This window comes from Homarus americanus, unplaced genomic scaffold, assembly GCF_018991925.1.
Source record: "Homarus americanus isolate GMGI-L3 unplaced genomic scaffold, GMGI_Hamer_2.0 scaffold74, whole genome shotgun sequence".
In the NCBI taxonomy this organism is placed as follows: Eukaryota; Metazoa; Arthropoda; class Malacostraca; order Decapoda; family Nephropidae; genus Homarus; species Homarus americanus.
The window spans coordinates 3,250,294-3,272,031 of record NW_024716951.1 but is presented as its reverse complement, the minus strand read 5'-3'; the positions used below and the strand labels follow the sequence as shown (position 1 = coordinate 3,272,031).

Genomic DNA, 21,738 nt, shown 5'->3' with positions numbered 1-21,738 from the left:
TGTATTGTAGCGTCATAACCCATAGGGTTATGACAGTATCCAGTGGTAAAACATATTACATGCAAGTTTTCATTGTAGTGAATCTTACAAAGATATAGAATATTGAGAATTATGTATTTAATTTTGCTAAAATACCGTGAACACCACGAGACAGCATATATAACATGTTCTTCAATCTTCATAGTAGGCCTATACAGGAATTAAACGTAGCATCTTGGTTTACGTTTCACGTACAGTACATATAAAGAAATGTGGAATTTATGCAAACCAGATTTACATAGTAATTTTTAGCGTAAATACATGTTGAACCACTGTAAACTTGTATGAAGATTTTAATTACAAATAATTATTTATGTATATATCAACAGGTAGACTTACACCCTCTGCTTTTATGATGATATACATAAAAGACCTGAGTTTTTTATTAACAAGTTACAATATAGTGTGATGTTATATTCCCACTTTAACACAATATAATAGAGATCTTATATTTTTTGAATGGTGCAACAACTGGATACTAGGTTTGTTAATGGGAGAATTTTATGCTTTCGTTGGGGTTTAAAAGCTATATAATAATATTTAGTTTAATATAAAGTTTTGAATAGACGAAGAAAGCTAATTTTGAAAGCTCAGAAAGTAAGATGTGAATTAAATTTGATTTATTATCATGTGGCAATACTGCAAAGGCTGAAATACGAAAACATATAAAACGAACTAACCGCCGTGCAGTATGTATTTATGCTATTATTTTCAATGATTCTATTTTTTCGATTAAAATGTAAATTAATTTTAAACTTAAAATTGCATATATAAGCTAGTAATAGTTCACAAAGTAATTATAATAATGTGATTAATTGCAATTATTAATGGTAGGTTAATCCCTTTAACTTGTTTTCGCTTTTCAGTGAGAGTAAACCAACTGAAGAAGGATTAATATAAACACACCCTCTTGTGTCGTCTTCTACCCGAGTGATTCTCATTATTTATTGACCTTTAAGTGCACCTGTACTCCCTATTATATTATAAACACACTAAAGGTATAATTAGTCTGTGATGAACATGTGGTGGGAGTACTTATTGTGATAAAGGTTGAAATAAGTGTTTGTGTTGAGTGTAAGAGCTTGAGAGTGATTCATCTTTATGGTGTAGGATTTGTCTTGTTGGGTTTATTGTCTAAGTTATCATTATTTAGCTCTCATCTGTTGGATGGTTTGTTAGTAAGTAAAGGGTTTTATCCATTAGGTAGGGTTGATTCACGGTAAAGATCTGAATTAGTTTAGTGAAGGCCTGTGTTGTATTATCATATTACACTCAGATTTAGTGCCAATTACTGACAAAAGCTGTCGAGGAAATTCTGTACAACAAGGGGTAATATTGAAGACTGTTTCACGTCCTGGGCATCATCTTTGGGAAATCTCTCCCTAGCGGTCCGACTAATTACCCAAATATAGCCGGAATGAAGTCAAATAATGGTCCTAGATGAATAAATCGGACTGCCAATCATTTCTCGACTAGTATTTGGTGTCAGAAAGTCACACAAAATTGGAAAACCCACTTTAATCTGAGTTAATACATCGCGCGCATGTACCGAGGGAGCGAGGAATTACCCAAATGTAGCCGCAATGAAGTCAAATGATGGTCGTACAAGCGTAATTCGGGCTGTGAATCACTTTTCGATTATTATTTGGTGTCATTAAGTCACAAAAAATTGGTAAACTTAATTTAATCTGAGTTGTGTTGTGTTAGGTTAGGTTAGATTAGATTAAGTTAGGTTAGATTAGATTAGGTTAGGTTAGGTACATGCACTTGATCTATTAACGTGCAAGTAATATATATATATATATATATATATATATATATATATATATATATATATATATATATATATATATATATATATATATATATATATATATATATATATATATATATATATATATATATACAGGTATTACTGTATTATTAATATTATTTCTAATTGTTTTGAAATTACTGATTACTCAGAACTTTTCCAGTTCCAGGTGGGAACAGAGGCAAGATGGTTCGTGACCGACTGAAAGAGTTTCGAGAAATCAGTAAACGTCAGAGTACTGCTGATGAGGACGTGGTCACAATCTCCTTTGATGGGAATGATGACCAGAAAGTCCTCATGGAAAGTCTTGACAAGATTGGACCTCTGTATACACAGTTAAAGGTATGTATAATAGGGGCAACAGTTATGGTACTGTATTTTACACACACACATACACTCACATATACATGCACACACATACACACACACTTAGGTATATATATATATACACTAGATGAGCCTCAATAACTAAAACATTTCACCTGAAATCTTTTAATTCTCTTCGCTTATGTAATGCTACACACCTTACTTGCCAATCAGTCAGCTGCTAATAAACTCAAAAGTAAGATAAAGGTGTTCAATTGGTCGGTTGCTGTTCATACACCTTGAACTACAGGGTGATTCACTTACTGATAGCCTGCTAGATTGATTTATTATTTCAGCATTTGTCAGCTTACCAGCCATTTGGGTGGTTGGTCTGTTCTTTGTTACTTTTATTTTGACCTTTATTGTCCAGTGTCAGTATAGGAAGAAACCTGCCATGTACAGCCCCCCCCCCCTTTGAGGTAAATATAATTCAGTAGTGAAGGGGTTAATAGTGTTGAATATCCAATTTAGGTAATGTTAAGGGTACCATAAGTCCTTCAGTTTAAGGTTAACTTAACTTATAATCTCTACTTTTTAAGGTACCGTATACATTAGTACTGTACTGTATATTGATACTTTAACCCTTAAATGGTAGCCATCATCAGTGGACATTTCATGTTCTTTGTGTTCCATTTTGGCACATATGGGAGTGAATCAGGGAATCCTTAGCTGCTGGTTAGGAGTTAAATCTTGATATTTATTTCAGCAAATGATGGAATCAGTGCATGACCTCAGGACAATGGTACACGAGCATGACAATCGCCATAAAGTGGAAGATAAAGTCAACAGTATCAAAGCTCAGGCTAGAAAGCTACGCATGTCATTACAGGAGGTGAGTATGGAGACAGCTTTGTAGTTTACTAATGTCATTTTGCAACATTTGTAGAGGGTGTTACCATCCTTATTTAAGTTGTATTACCATATTCCAATTCCATCCCTTCATAATGTGATGGGGAGATAATTTTAGTCTTATATTTTTTATATGGGTTTTTAGTCCTATTTACATAGTTATTGCGTCATAAAATTTTCTTAGCACTGTCTAATGAGTTAATGAGTTTCATATTGTTTACAGATAAAAGCTAGAAGTGAGAAGACCACCGGGGTCACTCACCACGTAACAAAAACACATCACGTCGCTTTAGTTATCCACTTGACCCAGGTACTGCATGAGCTATCAGTAATGCAGGCTGACACCCATGACCGCCATGCTCAGTATGTGAGAAAGGAACTCATTATAACAGGCAAGTGGATAATGGTTAAAATGAAAGATGTGGGTGAGTCTGTGTGTATATGTACAGTTTATGAATGTTTCTGGTAACTCACTTGTCATTTGACTTCCTTTCTGCCATAAATGGGATTCCAATTTTTTATTCTGAAAAATTCCTCAGTTATTCTATTTTTTGAAATATTTATAAGCTAGATTAAAGGTTTCCATTCTTTGTGCACATCCATCATACCTTGCTAGTCTTACAAAAAGTATGCAATAAGCATCTGGTGGCTTTGTTGGCTATTTTCAGTCAAAATGTCATCTTAACTTTCTAAGTACTGTACTGTCCATTAGAGTGTATACAGTACCTGCACAGTCATGTATATTGTATACCTGCATTGTCTACATACATGATGAACTGTATACCTGCATTTTCTTATACATGCTGAACCAATTGTAAACTTATATGATAATTGCACTGAATAAATATCAATTAATCCCTCTACCTTTCAATAACTTTACTCTTGTTTTGTTTTGTTTTGTTTTCTTAGGTCAAGCAGGTATTGATGAAAATGAACTTGAAAGTCTCCTGGAAGAATCGACAGAAATATTTACACAAAATATTATCCAAGAGACACAAGTAGCACGGCAACAGCTTCATGATCTGCAGGAGAGACACGACGCTTTTATTAAATTGGAAAAATCTATCACCGAGTTGTATCAGTTATTTCAGGTATGGTGAATGAAAGTCCCATTAATAAAGTGCTTCTGTAGGGAAATTGGATAAGAGCTGTCTTTGTAATACAGGGGTACAGTATTGATGTAATAATTGTATTGTACTAGGACATTAACTTTAATAACTGTGGCCATCATCAGTGTAGAGACAGTGGCTATCATCAATCAGTGTTTTCACATTCCTCGTGTTCCATTTTTGTGCATACTTCAGGGAATAGGGAATCCTTATCTGCCAGCTAATGTTGAATTTTATTTTATTGCAATTATTTCCAGTTACTTGACCGATGTTAGTAATTCTTGATAATTTTACAGGAAGTGGCTCTATTGGTACAAGAACAAGGAGAGACTATAAATAGGATCGAAAACAATATATTTGAAGCACAGACCAAGACAGAGAAGGCAAAAGTAGAGCTGGTGTCTGCTAGGATAAATCAGACGAAAGCGATGAAGAAGAAGTTTATAATCGCTCTCATTGTTGGAGTGATCCTGCTGATTGTCGCCCTCATCTTAATTTTCTCTGTATGTGATTGTTGTTGAGTATTTTATATATAATATTTAGAGATTGTAATATGTGTGTGTGCGCGTGTGCATGTATGTTTCATCCCAAGAACTTTGTACCTTTATATAATACAGTACAGGATGCTTTTAATTCTTCAGATTGTTAATTGTGTCCAGTCATTGGTACTCTTAACACCATACAATATATCCAAATTTCCTGGGACTGTTCTTAAGATATTTTGTAATTTATCAGTTTTTGTCATCTCAGTGTGCAGGTGTATGTGTGTATACAGTATACAGTAGTTATGTTCCCCCTTATTCTGTTTTCATGATTATTATAACTTCATATCTCATACTGCATTTAGTCTGTTTAATTGTAAAACTCTTCTTGGATGCAAAAGTAATATGTTAGGATATTATGTTCCTGGGTTAATGCTTTCAGTTTGATGTTGCATTGGCAGTGAGTATCAGGATCTGTGGGTTTGTCAAATGTTTACAACTAAAATAGGTTCTTCTGAGCCATTATAGTACAGTATTTCCTCATTTGTCTCTTCATTTAGTACCCAGTTAACTATCTTATATATGTGTTTTGGTTTGTCAGGTGTGGGTTTATGATCTATCCTTACTAACATATTTTATATTTGTACAAAAGATTAAGAGTTTGAAATACACTTAACATAGTTGTGTACTACTGTGTTAATTGTCATACTGTAGGTAAAGTATGACCCACAAGGAGTCCATTAGACCCATTTTCTGTACTGAGCTTATGAATACACTTTACCATAACACTAATTTTTGAACATGCTGGACATGTTTTTGTTTTGTTTTTATCATACTAGACATAGTATGGCATGCTCATTATGAAGCTTCAGTGCTTTTGACGTGATTGGTAAGTTATGTTTCATTAATACCGGTATGAAGATTAGATTCCATTAGACTTCTTTTCGTTTTTGAAGTATATTCAACTGATAATGTGGCGTATATTGTATTTTGATTTATAGTTTCTAGACTTTTAACTCCCTTTTGTATATATATACATTTCTTTATTTATTCATTCATTCATATATTTTTTATATGTTCATTAAAAGATAGTTAAATGCTTCATTCCTAATTATATTGACTTATCATATGTTCAAATTCCATTAAGTAAAATTAGTAGGTAATCTTTCCTGTCTTTAATGTCTGTCCCATACTTTCATCCAGTTCCATATATTATCCTGATCTAAATGGATTTCTTTGTCCTTTACACACAATGGTACTAATAAATCAATTGCTTTGCTTTGGAACCTTGAGGTCAGGACACTTGACAGTCAAAACACCCCATGAATGCAGATTATTTTTCTCAGGGTCCCTCTTTATTTGATGAAACTTTACTTACATTGATAGGATAGATCAAACACTTCATTAATCACACGTGTGGACATTTTCTTTTCAGCTTCATGGACTAGAATCGTATCAGTAATCAGGGCACCAAGTAGTTCAGAGTTATATACCTTCCAAGAGATTGACTGACTGACTGACTGGTCCCATATAAGATTAACTGACAATTTAGGTCTATAGCCTAGCTGACTGTACAACAAAATCCAGCATCAGATGTGATTACTGACCAAATCTTACTCAGTGTAGGACTGTGGGAGGGGAGGGTTATCATCTGTAGTCAACACAGAAAGTGTCATAGGCTAGCGTCTTGAAGTTCAGGTCAATTGAGGTCACATGTAGTGCTGCAATAGGAAGTCCAGGTCAATCAGGGTCAAGTATGGTAAGTATTGTATGACCTATCTAGATAAGCTCATAATTATATATGTATAAACCTTTGACTTCTAAGCTATAGGATTTTTGTTTTATAAATGTTCATTAATGAAAACCTAGAGTGCCCTGATTATTGAGGTTACACTGTACAGTACACTCCATTTGAAAAGTTATAGGTCCTCCACTTACATGCAGAGTATAAAGCCTTATACTTTTTGTTGTTGATTAAAGTAGAAGTCCTGTACAGTATATATGTATATAGAGAAGTTTGCATCATTTAATTGAAGTGTTACAGTGTTTACTGGCAACAATATTAGCTACCATCTTTACTTTTATTGTTTAATATCATGGGATGATAATGAATCAGCGAGTCCATTTATAGTTTGAACTGTGATGTAATAAAGTGTTTATTTTTAATTTTTACGGTTATACATGTGGCACCTCCATCACCTCCCTTTCTTTTTTCAGTTTACTGGATGAGAGTGAGATGAATCCACAAACCTGTAGAAATACTTTGTCTCAACTAAGACTTTGCCTTTCCCATCATCTTACGTGGGCAGCAAATGAACTGTGATCTATTTCCGTCTTCAGCAGCTGTGCTATGATTTCATTGTGTGCATACTTGAAGCTCCCTGAGAGAACATTCACCGTCTCGTTTCTTCAATATTTAAGGTGCTATGGATCTCTAACATAGTGTGCCTCTCCTCTAATGTTAACTTATAACACAGAAAGTCCCACTAGTGTTTTGTGTTTGAAGTATAACTGATCCTTGATGTATGTTAGTCTGTGTGACATGACTGTGTTGCCTTTTAACATGTGACATGGCTTATCCCTAGAGTGCCTGAGCTTGTGATGTGGTATAATGTCGTCCGTAAGGGTTGTAAATATAGATCACCCAAAAAAGTAATGATTTCCTGGGGCTTTAGTAATTTTTCTGCACAGCTGATAAGTGTGTGAATACTGAAAACAGAATTATTAATTTTTCATGAGGATGTTATAAGCTTTGTTGTCATACATTAAAATCTCATAGCTAGTTTAAAGTGTGGTATTTAATAATGATTAAGGTAATGATAAATGGAGCTGTGATAGATTACATACGACCAAGTTACATTCATCTCAATTTTCAGCTTTTGGGGGGGGCAGCTCTGAGAATGTCTTTCCTGACCTACAGAGAAAAATACTATATACTCTCCCAGCTCTAGCTCACTCACAGGACCCCCATCTTGTGTGCACTAACCACTCATCTTTACCCACAAATGTAGCTGATTAATGAACACCCAAATAAGATTTATTACATATTTTACACAAGTAGTAATCATGAGATATACTCCACAAACAAACTCGTAAAATATAAATATTCTGGCATTTGGTTTTGGATGGTTAATGAATTAAAGTCAATTGGTTGTGTGTTAAAGAACAGGACCATAATGTGGAATTTTATACATTTGTAGGATTACTTCAGGTTTTAAAGGGTTTTATATACAATAGTCAAAATTACCTCAGGCCAGTTGAAGTATGGCCATATATGTACTCCTGACTTGATATGTGAGTAATTGATGTTATTTAAAGAATCATAATGTACTAATAGTAAACATTTGACTATAATATCATTGAAAAAAGTAGTATACTATTCACTTAAACATAAAAATTGTTTTTTAAAAGGAAGAACACACACAGATCAATATACAGTACCATAATTTTTGCTGTACAGTATTAGAGTGCAACATTTTCCTTCATTTTATGATTTTGTTTTTCCTTATTAGTTATGGTAATGGTATGTATCTGATGTGAGAATTTTTAAGAGATCAGATCAGGTCAGGAGTTCAGTATCGGCAATATAGTGTTGGAACCTGTGTGTATAATAGGCATGTGTACTGTGCCGATGGACCTGAAAATCGGTGTCATCGTCAACCACCAGTCCATCAACTGAAGCATCCATAAATATTCCAGTGTTTTGGGGGAATACATATCACCCCAACTCATTTGAATTTTTATACATTTTATACATGTTTAAGTTGTTGGTATGGCTGATATTTGATCCCATACATGCACTATAAAAGTCTTCTTAACTTTCAAACTTAAAAAAAAACCAGTACAATATGCTACCAGCTCTGAACCTTTGAAATAGATAGCCTGAAGATTCTAACCCCCCTCCTCACCCCAGCCTATTTCACCTACAAGATTAACCACCCTAAAGCTATTTTGGGGATGGGGGTTAGATTAGTGTTAGGGGAGTTAAGCTTTAGATGAAATAAGCTGGGGACTTGGGGGAGGTCATCGGGGGATACTTTGATACAACCTCTAAATATATCAACCCGTTTAGTAATGAAATACACCTAACAAACACAGAAGATGAAATACAAAAAAAAAATTTCACATTGCTGTAATATGTAGAAAATCTTGTCATCACTATAGATATAAGATCGATATATTTTTCCTACACTGATATTTTTTAATTTATTTTGTACGTCTTGTATACTGTATAGCACAATATGCATATCCTCACCTACTAGAAGTTACCATCAAAATTACCTATTGGGTGGAAACTTAACTGTACACATGAATTACTGGGAATCCTTGTGTCTCACTTGGCCACTTGGTTAGGTTAGGCCACTTGTTAATGATTCTGTACTATCTCTATTTTCAGACATTCATTTAACACGACTATATTACTGTTTATATGTAATTTTTCCACTTGTTTTCTCTTACCTAGTTGACTGGTGCCTTAACATTGCCAGTACGTACTTGTTTCGGAACAGTTATGTTGCCTTGATACAATTTGATCTGTGAAGGTTTGATGATGATGGTGTGTGTATGTGCATTTATATTACTTGTTTTGCTTAGAATATTGAGGAAGATAGAATATTGATTGATATAAAGTACTGATTTTTTTTATATATAGCCAGTGTTCATTCTATATTATTTTGTTCCCCTTGTTAAAAAAAATAGTATGTGTGGTTTATCATGTTCATCTTGAGTACCTGTAGAGTACGCCCATCAGAGATCATATATATCTAATAAACGTAATCTTTTGAAACTGTCTATCTAGAAGCAGTATATCTGGGGCCGTATCTCTAAACCTTGAAAGACATTAATGTAGTGTTTTTAAGTTCTTTTATATCTGTGAGTCAGGTTTATTCTTTTCAGTGTTCAATTCTCTTAATCCTCATCAATGTAAAGTAAGACTTTAATTTGTGATTTCCTTAATAATGTACAGTTTTGAGTTCAATATAATTTTAGGTTTAGTAATTAATAAACTTGCTACATCTCTGTTAACAAAATGCTTGTTGAAATATTGAAGCTGAAGCATTTCTATTAACTAGCTTCATTATTTCCTAGCAGACTGAAGTAGTGGGATTAATATTCCTGATTTATTTCTCAGTTATTTCCTCATATCTCACCCTTAATATGAAGGATATTTTGGATGTCTCTAAATGTTGTAATGTCAGAACTGTACTTATTTTGCACATAGAATGATTACTAGAATTTACAGACTGCACAAATGAATTGGTAATTTTTACATTTGTCTGGATGTTCCTGTCTTTCACCTTGTCAAGTTCAGCTCCTATGTTCTAAAAGACAATGAAGACCTGTTGTTACTTTCCTGATATCAGCATCATTGTGCAGTCAAGATTTTGCATTAGTTTCCTATTCTTTAACAAATGCTCTAGTTCATTCCCCTTTTTTATTTTCTAGAGATAAGACGTTTATTCTCCCTTCTTTTATCTTTAGTTCCCGACAATCAGTCAGCCACTTCGTAAATGGTCTGCTTGAAGTGAAAATTGCCCTCCTAATAGTTCCTGACATATTTCCTCTACAGTACAAGCACATCATATATGTTCAATTAAGGTAAATTTGTGGAGTTGTCGCTCAAGTTGGTAAGGAAAAATGAATTGTGTATATATTTTCTAGTACGTACAATGGATAGTCATGAAAAATTAAGGAGATCCTGAAGGTTAATGAATGAGAGGAAAATGTAATTTATGAGGTGTTCATTTATTTGTCTTTTGTAGAGTTAATTAATGTTGAATATTAAAAAAAACACTAATGTCGATAAAAAAAGCTGTAACGCTACATAATAAATTTTATTAGATGAAGAAGTTTACGGTATATATAGAAGCAGATTTTGTAGGGTGAGAGTTTTTCTGAAGAGGAAAATAAAATAAGAAAATTTAGAAGGGTTCCAGTGTTTTGTAAACTTGGGAAATTTATTTGTATGGATGTTGGAAAGTAGAAATGTGTTTCAAGAATCAGACAGGTGGTAGTAGTGTAAAGACTTCGATAAGGTGCAATAATATATGTGTAAACGTGTGAGGTACAGTCTTTTGCTGATATATAGACTAGACTGAAAAGACAGATAATGTAATACTAAATTTACAAGGTGGGAAGAGCGAAAGTAGTAGAAATTGTATTATTGAGCAAGAGTGGATAGTGAAGAATGCATATGTGAGAGGAGTGTTTGGCACAGGAAAATGGGCATGTGCAAATAATAGATGGGAATAGAATGATGAGAATATATATATTTGTGTGAGAGGAAAGAAAGGAGGTGCAAATAGATATTGAAAGGAAGGTAGAAAGACAGTGAAAGCGACTGAGTGCTCAGGGGTACCATGAGAAATGCAGTGGGCAGAGTAGTGCATTAATAAATATATTTGTAAGAGAAACTAGCTACCCTGCTGGACAGTGGGAGATATAATATTATATGTATATAGAAGAATAAGAAATATGAAACCACATTTGCATTTTGTGTTCCTACGAATTTTATACCAAGCAGATACTAGTGTCATGACTCAGTAGTGTCTTATCTTGTTTTGCTCGCAATAAACTGTTTCTTCACCTCTCTATGCAAATCAGACACCCAATTCATACCATGACCTGTGTTTTATGTTGAAACAGTTACTCACACCAATAAGATTAGAATATATGGGCAAGACGTTATTAAATACACTGGCAGTGTCTGATCGTGTTAGTCATCCCTGGTCTCATCTTTACTGATTAACATAAGGAGTTCTTTAAGTGTGGTTGATGCAGACAAGGGTCACATGTTGGTCACCCTTGTTATGTTATAATCTGTTAAGAACAAACTTGTGTTATTTTTCCATTTATTTTTGTGTAACTGTTTTCATACTCACTCAATATGCATTTATGCACATCAGTCTGCCATCCTTATTTATGATAACTGTATTATATCTATGAGGAACTAATAGAACTCCATCCAAAGTTTCTACACCGTGTATGTTCACCAATTCAACTTACACACGCACACACTAACTATAACTAATACATATACACACATGTAATCCTGTAGCCCATGATTGTGATCCTCCAATGTTTAATCCTCTCCCCTTAATTATATTTACTCCATCCATTCATGTATACAGTACTGCCTTTAGTTTTCTCTTCACATTTCATCTCTTGTAAGTGATTTCCTGTATATTCTCAACAGACTATTCACAATGCCTATCTCTGAAGTCCATTCCAGTAGATTAAGATTGAATGTGTTTTGTTATTCACCATCACTCATGCTTTGTAATCACCTTCTAAATATCCCTTATACTGTATTTCCCCATATTTACTCCATATATTAAGCTGTAACTAGCATCCCATGTCTAAACTTATTTCATGAAACATTATAAATCAATTCCATACATTTGCTCTTAACTATATAGTAATCTTTCTTGCCATTCCATATTTATTTAATAAGTGTTGTAACTTGTGCTGCGATGGCATAACTAACAACACCCATGATATTTATAACATTCCATTAGATTATGTGTTAGTGGGTATATTTTCTTGTGTGAGGTAATCTATTTTATAATGGTAGTCTTGAGTGTTTATAAAGTGGCTTATTTGACATCTTTATAATCTAACCCATCCACTTTTAAGGGGAGGAATGAAAGCTAACATGTGGACTCTTTATTTACCTGCAAGTTTGGCTGTCACCTACACCCCTGACAACATGCCTTCATACAGTAGCCCATTTTAACCACAGCTCAGTAATTGGAGACATTCATATTACCTGTCAAATATTTCAGCGACTTATGTATAATTATTGTTTTTATAAATGATAAAGCTCATTTGACTGTCGTGTTTTTATTTTTATTTTCAATAATTTAGCGAGGTGTATAACCTAGCTAATCTGAAGTGTCCATTAAAGTTGTTTGCTGCTTTCCTTCTCTGGCCATTTTTTTAATTCTGGTAAATGTTGATATAATACATCCCCCCCCCCCACCCCCTTTCTGATAATATAAATCATCGAATAGAAGAAAATTTTGCATAGTTTGAGCATAAGAAGAGACAGACAGAAGAGGGTAGAGCTTGATTATGCTTATTTCAAGGTACCCAAAAAAGATTACTTACCGTAGTATCATCATGTCTGTCTGCACACAGGGAAAATAATGATGCTAATGGTATCTTATCTGTGTTAAATGTTATTGTGTCATTAGCTTGTGTGTGTTTGTAAGTTAGTAATTCTGAACTTCTCTATTGAATGTAAAAAAGAAATTGTATTGTTTTATTTGTCAATGCCGTTCAGTGTTTGTGTTGTTGGTTGTGCGTACATCTTACAGTAAATCCTTATGTTTTGTAATTTAACTTTCACTTAACACAAGCAATGTCTGGGCTGCATTTTTTTTTTGACATTGCCATTGTGTTGTAGAGGTCTTGTGGCCTATCCAAAGTATATTTCTCCATAGATAACATTTTTACTTTTTGAAGAAGAAGAAATAAAAGCTAATATTTAAAAAATATATGAATGGTAGATAATTATACTGTACAGTATGTAAGTTTCATCCCTTTGTGAGTCAACAATATTATACTATACATATCTTATATTCCAGAATAAAATTGGCTTTCATGGAATATTCTTTGAAGAGATAGTTGTTGTGTGTGCTGTATTGTATTTATCCTTTTATTTTTGTTCTTTTTAGAGAAGTATGGTGGATTAAGTTACAGTAAAGTCTGTTCAGCAGCATAGATACTGCACATTAGCCCGGTGTTCATGTGCTCCCAGGTACACACGTTGAGCTTTAGCTTAAGAAGATTTAGCTGCACATTGTACAATATTCCTTTAGTCAGGCAGATATATTGTCAATTAGTAAGTCAGCAAATTAATTTCTACTGTGATTTTTTTTTAATGACAGAGGGATCTTAGTTTATTTATTTAAGAATCATTAACTGTACTGTACTGTACTTTTTATTAAAGTTTATTACTGTTTCTTTAGGTAGTGACAGTTTAAATACTGTATGAAATTTGTGGATGGAAACCTAAAATATCATACAGTTACAGGTCAGCAAATTTTATTATTATTTTATCAATCATTTCACCGCTTATAACATATTAGCCATTTGGGCAGTTGGTTTGATTTTTATTGTCCTGTGTTAATACAAGAGAGAATTTGAGTGCCTGGAGAAAACCTGCCATGTTTGGTAGTGTCTCACTGTACAACACCTTTCTCACATCTGTTCTCGGCTGGGATTGAACCCAGGACACTTTAGAGAGAGATACACTAGTTATCACTGTACCATCAACACCCCCACATTGTGTGGGGTCAATACATCTTGGATCCAAATATAACACCAGATATACATTATATGCCTTTTATAGTTCTTTTCTTTTCAAAATACAAGTATTAAGGTTTATTCATTTCATTTAAACAATCTTTTTATTTGTTTGCGACATCCTTAAGTTGAGGTGCAGGAAGCAGAATTGGTTGTGTACAGTGATAGTATGTGTGCTTCTCACTATTACATCCTGGGTTTGATCCCCATGTCATATGTGAGAAGGGTGTTATCCAGTGTAACCCTACCATGCATGGTCATAACAAAGAACAGACCAAACACCCGAACGATTAGTAAAAATGGTAGAAATGTTCACATTTAAAAACATTTAGCAGTTTACTGAAGCCTAGACTATGTTGAAGCAGCTGTGATATAACTATGATAATTGTTGATGTCACGTATAGTAATTTAGATTGGAGGAAGTTAGATAAGCAATGAGGCTGTGATGTTTGCTTTACTCTTTTATAGTTACTACACACAACTCACAAAGCCATTCATGATAAGGCACTATTGTACAATCACTAACATCCACAGTCAATGGTATTCACAATCCCTAGTATCCAGGCATGTTGTCAAAGTTCCGCTATTGAACCTGGATAAATAAGGAAACAATTAGCTCGGCATAACCAAACAATTAATGACTTGTGCTATAGTTTCAGAGTCATATACCGTCTCCACGGGAAGGAATGAATAGCGGATCGGGACTATTTTTCATGGGTAAATGTAAAATAGTAATTGTCACGAACTTTATGGAGTTTTGGCTTGTTCCTGGAAAAAGCTAAATGTAAATTATTCTTGTGTCAGTGGTGTCATGAGCAGCCTTAATAACACTCCAGAATCAGGAAGCAAATGGTACTTAATATTTTATACACTATTTATGAAGCTCGGAATCAATCCTCGGTTTGGATTACCTGATTTTAATAACATGTTTTGTACAAATAAACCCATTTCACAGTTGCTGCCTTCTGTTTTATTTTGTATCCTAGATGTAAAAAAATGCACTGAGAGGTGGCAGCGGTGAGAAAAGCAAATCAAGATAGAAAAATGCTCCTTCAAGTGAACAAATCTCATGTACATCCCAGTCTGGATTACTGTATACAGGCATGGAAACCCTCCCTCTAGAAAGATCAAACATCCCTAGAAAAGGTGCAACTCAAAGCCACTAAGATGATTCTGAAATTATGTCATCTCGATTAACCAAGTAGACTGAGGGCCTTAGGACTAACAACCCTTCAGACCAGGTATAATAGGGCAGATTTCATAAAACATTCAAAATCCTGGAATGAATGGAAAACATGAACCTGGGACATTCATTTGTGATGTTTGATTATTGCAGGTTGTTGGTGTTTCTTGTTAATATATTGATTCTAACATTTCCTTTATTACTCCTCTCAATACCTGAATATTGTTGGATGTACAGTGATGGAGCAATATGATAAACATGATATTGAATTTAATTACTGGCATTTGGAAGCACTGTGCTAATTTATCTTTTATGTTTCAGGTGTCGTGGCTAAGAACAACCCCTAGTCATCAAAGGAAATTTAGCAACTTTACAACATGAAGGTTAGTAGTGTGTCCCAAACAAAATGCATCACAGTGTTGTAGTGTGATCCATTACAAAACATGACAACTGAACAGCTTTGAATAAAAGAAGTGGCAATTTTGACCAAATCTCATATGTTAATTAACTTCAATAAACCTCCAACTTTTATCAAATCTTAACTGTTCAGTAAAATCTAAACCATTCTTATAATTATTTACCTTCTGTTGATGTTGGCAATGTACACCATTTTTTCTAACTGCAACAATAGTTCACAAGACAAAGCTTCCTTCCATGTTGGCAAATGCATTCAGGATTATATGGCACGTGTAGTCATTGGCATTGTAATAGTTAAGAAAACTAGGGAAAACAATCGTATATATATTTTTCCTTTTAAATCTGAATATTTCTGCATCTGCACAGGACAGTTGTACAGTACATGTGTATCCTGCATTGTATACATAGAAAATATAATACATAACAGTATAGATTTGAAAATAATTAGTGTTAACAATGTGCAAAGTGTGTTCAATTCACAATCACTTCCCTTGGTAAACAGTCAGAGCTACCAACAGTAAGACACATTGAATAATATGTTGGAAAATTAATAAAATATAAACTAACCCATTCAAACAATAAACAGAACACTAAACGTGGATGAGAAATGTCTATGAATTTATTTTTAATGTACTTTAAGAAGTTGAAATTATAAACAAAACAAAATAGCATTCTATTTTCTCTCTCCAACAATTTCCTTTGAACTGATTTTTCATTTATTTACATTTACTGTTTAGCTTCTAAATCAACTGTAGTTTCTTCATTCAACACTGCTGAAGTCGCCTCAATCTCTACTTGTCACAGAAAACCACCACATCAACACTGCTTCACCTACTCATCAAGAGGTCCCTGAAGGTAGGCAGCTGGGTTCTCATCTATTATCTTTACTACTTACCACTTCCTTGTTTTTTATTCCTCTTGACTTTGCTTCATCAGCCTTTGTCTCCAATCAAATCTTTATTCCGACCACAGGATGTTTTGCTATTTTTGTCAGTGTTTTCAGTTTTTGATGATTTTAGACCACAGTTGAATTGCAGCCGCAAGAGGGAGTCATAGTTATGATTGAGTTTACGAAGAAGTGTTAGTTCCTCTCTACTCTAGGTGTACGAACATGAAACATTATAATATTAAACATGAGGCAAAATAGGAAGTACTTGTTAACCATAGGATGAGCTAGGGGCTGCAGGTGGAGCTCCATAGGATGGGCTAGGGGCTGATGCAGGAGGTGCTCCATAGGATGGGCTAGGGGCTGATGCAGGAGGTGCTCCATAGGATGTACTTGGGGCAGCTTTAGGGGGCGCTCCATAGGACGTACTTGGGGCAGCTTTAGGGGGCGCTCCATAGGATGTACTTGGGGCAGCTTTAGGGGGTGCTCCATAGGACGTACTTGGGGCAGCTTTAGGGGGCGCTCCATAGGAGGTACTTGGGGCAGCTTTAGGGGGTGCTCCATAGGAGGTACTTGGGGCAGCTTTAGGGGGCGCTCCATAGGACGTACTTGGGGCAGCTTTAGGGGGCGCTCCATAGGACGTACTTGGGGGAGCTTTAGGGGGTGCTCCATAGGACGTACTTGGGGCAGCTTTAGGGGGCGCTCCATAGGAGGTACTTGGAGCAGCTTTAGGGGGCGCTCCATAGGACGTACTTGGCTTCCCCTTGCCTTTACTCCTGCTTCGACCCCTACGAAATAACCCAAAGATTGGTGATCTACGCCTCCTCTTCAAGGGTTCAAGGTCACTGAGGTCAGCAAGGTCACCGCGGGCTGGAAAAAAACAACATTAGGTGGAAGTTGTTTGGACATACTTCCTAGCCCCCATTAGTCCCTGTTCACCTAGCAGTAAAGTAGGTACCTGCTGTAAGTCGAAAGTTGCGAATTCGTATTCAGGGACAAGTTGTTGGAGCTTCCAATAACTTGAAGACATAAACCACTGACTCTTCAGGCTTCTACGCCCTTAACTCATGAGACATAAAGGCAAGCATGAACTTAGCATGCTTCCCTGTTGGGCGCTGTAAACGCTTCTGCGCTTCACCTTACACAATGATGTAGGGGAGTGCCCAATAAAAAAAAAAAAAGGATATGTTTAGGTTCTTGGTAAGGATAATGGAGGACCTCTGGAGGATAAAATAGAACCAGGAGGATTATAATGATGAACAGAGGTGTTAGTGTGTGTGAGGTGTAACAGGATAATTGACAGAACCTGAAGCAAAGTCGACAATTAAGTATAAGAGATAGCAAGGTCTGTTTGAAGTAAGAAATTAAAAATATCAGCATTAGTTTAAGGCGTGTGCATAAGGAAGATTAATAAATACGAAAGATAATAAGAGTAAGAATATAAATATTAGGTAAGAGGGTGTAAGTATATTGGATAATTGTAAGGAATTAAGGATAGAAATGTATGGATGAATAGAGAGAGTAAGATAAATGTTGATAGGACTCACGGCTAATATTTTCTTCATCTCCAATGTACTGAGTAATGGAGAGACCATCCTCCTCCCCCAGCACCAGCACTGCCACCGCCACCACCACCGGGATCTGCCAGGGAGATGATCAGACGTGACTTACTGCTGACACACCAATGGAACATATCACTGCTTACACATCTCTGGTACACTGATGTCATGATCATGGTAAGTCACTAGTAGATTATTAACAAGGAGCAGTAAACTCTCGTTGTTTTGGACGCTTCTGTTGTAAGGGTCATTCAATAATTTTGTATTGGAATTAAAGAACAAAAAAGATCGGAAAAACACGTAAAAAAATCAATGTAACAACACACTACATACCACTCTTAGCAGTAACATGGAGACCCTGTGATAATATTAACTGAGATAAACAAATTTGGTCGTTGGTGTGAGGAATGATGCTGTGACCTGCCTGGGGATGACACCGTCGGTAAGTGATGGTCTAGAAGCACTGGTACTCTATTATATACTTTACTTTCACTCTCCTGGGGACGGTTGCCAGATAGTGCTTTAGGGAGGCTGTGTTTTTTGGTGTGTGTGTGTGTATTTTGCCTATTTGTTTATGCTTTTGTTGTTTACATAACCTTGTGTACGTGTGTATACATTCATATGCTATGACTGTTTTTTGCATGGACTAATTCTTATAACATTACAAGAGATGCCAAAATACTACTACTACTACTACTACTACTACTACTACTACTACTACTACTACTACTACTAGTCTACTACTACTACTACTACTATGGACAAACAAAAACAACAACAATAATACTATGCTGACCTTCTCCCCTCACCTTTAATTTTGACCTTCAATTCTGACCTAACTTGAGCTATTGAACTGAACCATTTTTAGGGCCTTTAAATGATTGGTTAGGTTAGGTTAGGTCTGGCACTCACTACGTAATACTGCAGGTAGTCTGGATTGCGTGCGTCAGGTAGTCTGGATTGCGTGCGTCAACATATCTTTCAGTGGGTCAGTATTAGTGTAAGAGTGGTGGCGTAAGTGTGTTTGACATCACTCGTACTGTATGCCGGCTCTCTGGTTCATCTTCAAGAACACCTTCAGCTCCGAGAAGAGAGAGACCATTGACTCCTTCAGCCAATAAATCAACAGACTACAAAAAAACACCGTATTTCCCCAGGGTACGGAAGAGACATGCATACATACAGAGACATTATGTACATACAGTATATATATAAATGAAGCGTCATGTCAGGGATGAGGTGTTTTACAGGAGGAACTGGTGCATATTATTACCGGGCCAGCTGACTCTGCCATCCCAGAGAGGAGTCACACGGGCGCGCTGATGTCATCCTCGTTGCACATACATTACATAAGCGGGGCTCTCTGTATCTACACTCTTAAATATTGTAGTAAGTGATCAGATTCTTTTTTGCAATCAGTCATTAATATAGATACTAGTTTTAATTGACTGGCTGATTGGATAATATCACTAGAGCTACATGTACAGTAGCTAAAACAACTATCTGTGCAGGTGGGGGTCGATATGCCCTCATATACCAAAATTATCGTCTATGGTCTCATATTTTTTCCCACAAAGTAAGCACAGATAGTTGTTTTAGCTACTGTGCAGTTAAGGAACAGTTTAAAGATAGTAATAACATTTTTTTGATAATTCATCTCAGTAATTATTATTAATGAACTGGATCGTTTCTTACTACATACATTAACATTGGGTTATAGTTACTGTCTTGTATATCTTTGGTTTCTCTTTCCTCAGCAACCTTCTATCACACCAAATCCTTCAACCTCCCTCTACATAGTCCATTCTACTCTCACTCCCTCATTTCCCTCCTCACAACTTACTCCCGCCTTCAACATCGAGCCCAATTATTTTAAGCTTGTCCACTACATCATATCGTCATTTCTCGCATCCACAATTTTGATCATAATTGTCCTCTCCTGTCTCTACACAATATTACATCTATTTTGTTAGCAATACTCTCAAAACTCCTGCCACTATAACAATCCTCTATGGGGGTTTTATTCTGTTCCTGCTGTCATCATCCATAAATAGGAGCTGCCACAACCACCAATCACCCATATTCTAACTCAATACATCCATCACAACGACAAACAGAAAGGGACCAAATACTGAACCTTGACATACGCCAACTCTCACTTTAAGAGGGTGTGAGTCCTCGTATAAAATCCTTACTGTTGTTTTAACTCCCTTAGTTCATCTTAATCATCCTAACCATACCACCCCCCTTTCATCCTCACGCACCAATCTACCATTTGACTCGAGATATCTATATTCACCATCTACAAACACAGCTTATTTCTCTCTATTACCATTTTTCCTGGATTTCAAAGCAAGATATAGATAACATACAGTGATTCTTTCTACCCTATATGAATGCACACTGCTGCTCATTGATGGTCATGAGCCGCCTCACATGTGGTCCACTATACACGCTCCACCACCACCACCGCCACGCGCCATCAACTTAATCCTAGTGTACAGTTTTCACAGTTCATATTGTCATCCTTCCGCTTCTACAGTAAAGGCTGACACACACATGTTTGTAATACTTCTCTCTCTCTCTCTCTCTCTCTCTCTCTACACACACACACACACACACACACACACCGAAAAACTTGTGAGTGACTCAGTATGGTGATGTAAGATGTGCACACTACCAGAAGCGCTGTCGTCACCCATGTTTCCGGCCATCTTCTGAGTGGAACATCTTGCTTTAAAAACACTTCACTGTCGTCACAAACCAATCACTGTATCAGATATATTTGGATATCAGTCTGTCTTTAGATGGGTGGCGGAGTCATACCACAGTAGGGAATAAGCTGTACAGGTATATAAGAACACCCCTTCGATCCTCTCTCCCAAAGTGTCTGGTCTGATGTGTGGAAAGGTTTAACGTAAAAACCCTTGAAGGTTGAGATTGCGTTCCGGTGACTAGTTCTGGGTGTGTTTTGTAGTTCCCTGTAGTTAAAGTGTCTAAAAGTATCGATTCCGGTAGATAAATGCTCTTTGTACCAAGCTTTCAATGGTGATGTAAAAGTAAGCACTAGACAACAATATTCTGGTTGAGTGAGTCGATGTACTGTACCCCTCTGAACGGTGTCCTCATCAGCTTGGGGCATCTTGTTTCAAACTTTTCCCTTTTAACAAACCTCCTATATCTCTTCAATGTGATAATTGGTCTAATAAACACCAAAAATCATCACTTAACTGTTAGAGCGTAGTTATATTTCATAACATCAGCACACGTCACAGAAAAATCTATATACTGTATAATGCATAAGGAGAATAACTTAATAAGATAGTCTGCAATATTGAAATTATAAGCGATGGAAACATGTACCGTCAATTCTCTCTCTCTCGCCCTGCCGATTAATAGTGAGGCTCCCACAAATTTATTATTACGATAGAACATTAGTAACACAGCTCAACAATCTGATATAAGGCTTAAGGTAAGTGTCACCTGGTCACCTCACTGAAAACATAACGTGACTTAACACGAAATGACTGTGACATCTGACTGTAACTGTTCTTTTATCTCCAGTCAAGGAAAGAATGAATGTATGATATGTGAATTTTATATGAACACATACAGAATTATCGCTTAAAATTCCACCGTGAACTTATTATTCTCGTGTTTGTTGTTTAGACCATACTGAAGGATAGGTGCTAGATAAATGAGCTGACTTAGAGAGACCGCCCCAGA

The 21,738-nt window shown here is 35.8% G+C and overlaps 2 protein-coding genes across 5 annotated transcripts; one reads left to right on the top strand and one right to left on the bottom strand.

Annotated features, from left to right (window-relative positions):
• Positions 1-919: 919 nt before the first annotated feature.
• LOC121858634 (syntaxin-4-like) lies at positions 920-15,656 on the top strand. 4 transcript variants are annotated; one of them, XR_006087474.1, is made up of 8 exons: positions 920-1,037; positions 2,016-2,194; positions 2,925-3,050; positions 3,291-3,459; positions 3,977-4,158; positions 4,473-4,679; positions 6,876-7,079; positions 15,472-15,656. XR_006087474.1 is itself a non-coding variant. In XM_042355164.1 (7 exons), the coding sequence occupies exons 2-7, from the start codon at positions 2,039-2,041 to the stop codon at positions 6,885-6,887; spliced, it is 852 nt and encodes a 283-aa protein (XP_042211098.1). In that variant the 5' UTR covers positions 920-1,037; positions 2,022-2,038; the 3' UTR covers positions 6,888-14,924. The 4 variants fall into 4 exon arrangements, 3 of the variants coding, with proteins under 3 accessions (XP_042211098.1, XP_042211097.1, XP_042211099.1); XM_042355164.1 differs by lacking the exon at positions 15,472-15,656 and having other exon boundaries at positions 2,022-2,194; positions 6,876-14,924; XM_042355163.1 differs by lacking the exon at positions 15,472-15,656 and having other exon boundaries at positions 6,876-14,924.
• Positions 15,657-15,878: 222 nt separating this feature from the next.
• Positions 15,879-18,449, bottom strand: LOC121858635 (pro-resilin-like). Its single transcript, XM_042355166.1, has 3 exons — positions 18,346-18,449; positions 18,001-18,094; positions 15,879-17,323 (listed from the first exon to the last, which is right to left on the bottom strand). Exons 1-3 carry the CDS (start codon positions 18,361-18,363, stop codon positions 16,725-16,727), a joined length of 711 nt encoding a protein of 236 aa, XP_042211100.1. The 5' UTR covers positions 18,364-18,449; the 3' UTR covers positions 15,879-16,724.
• Positions 18,450-21,738: the final 3,289 nt, after the last annotated feature.

Coding starts and splice junctions, on each gene's coding strand:
- LOC121858634 (XM_042355164.1), top strand. CDS start 2,039: ATGGTTCGTGACCGACTGAAAGAGTTTCGAGAAATCAGTAAACGTCAG. Junction 2,195..2,924: donor CTCTGTATACACAGTTAAAG/GTATGTATAATA, acceptor TATTTATTTCAG/CAAATGATGGAATCAGTGCA. Junction 3,051..3,290: donor TACGCATGTCATTACAGGAG/GTGAGTATGGAG, acceptor TATTGTTTACAG/ATAAAAGCTAGAAGTGAGAA.
- LOC121858635 (XM_042355166.1), bottom strand. Junction 17,324..18,000: donor AGATGAAGAAAATATTAGCC/GTGAGTCCTATC, acceptor GTTTTTTTCCAG/CCCGCGGTGACCTTGCTGAC.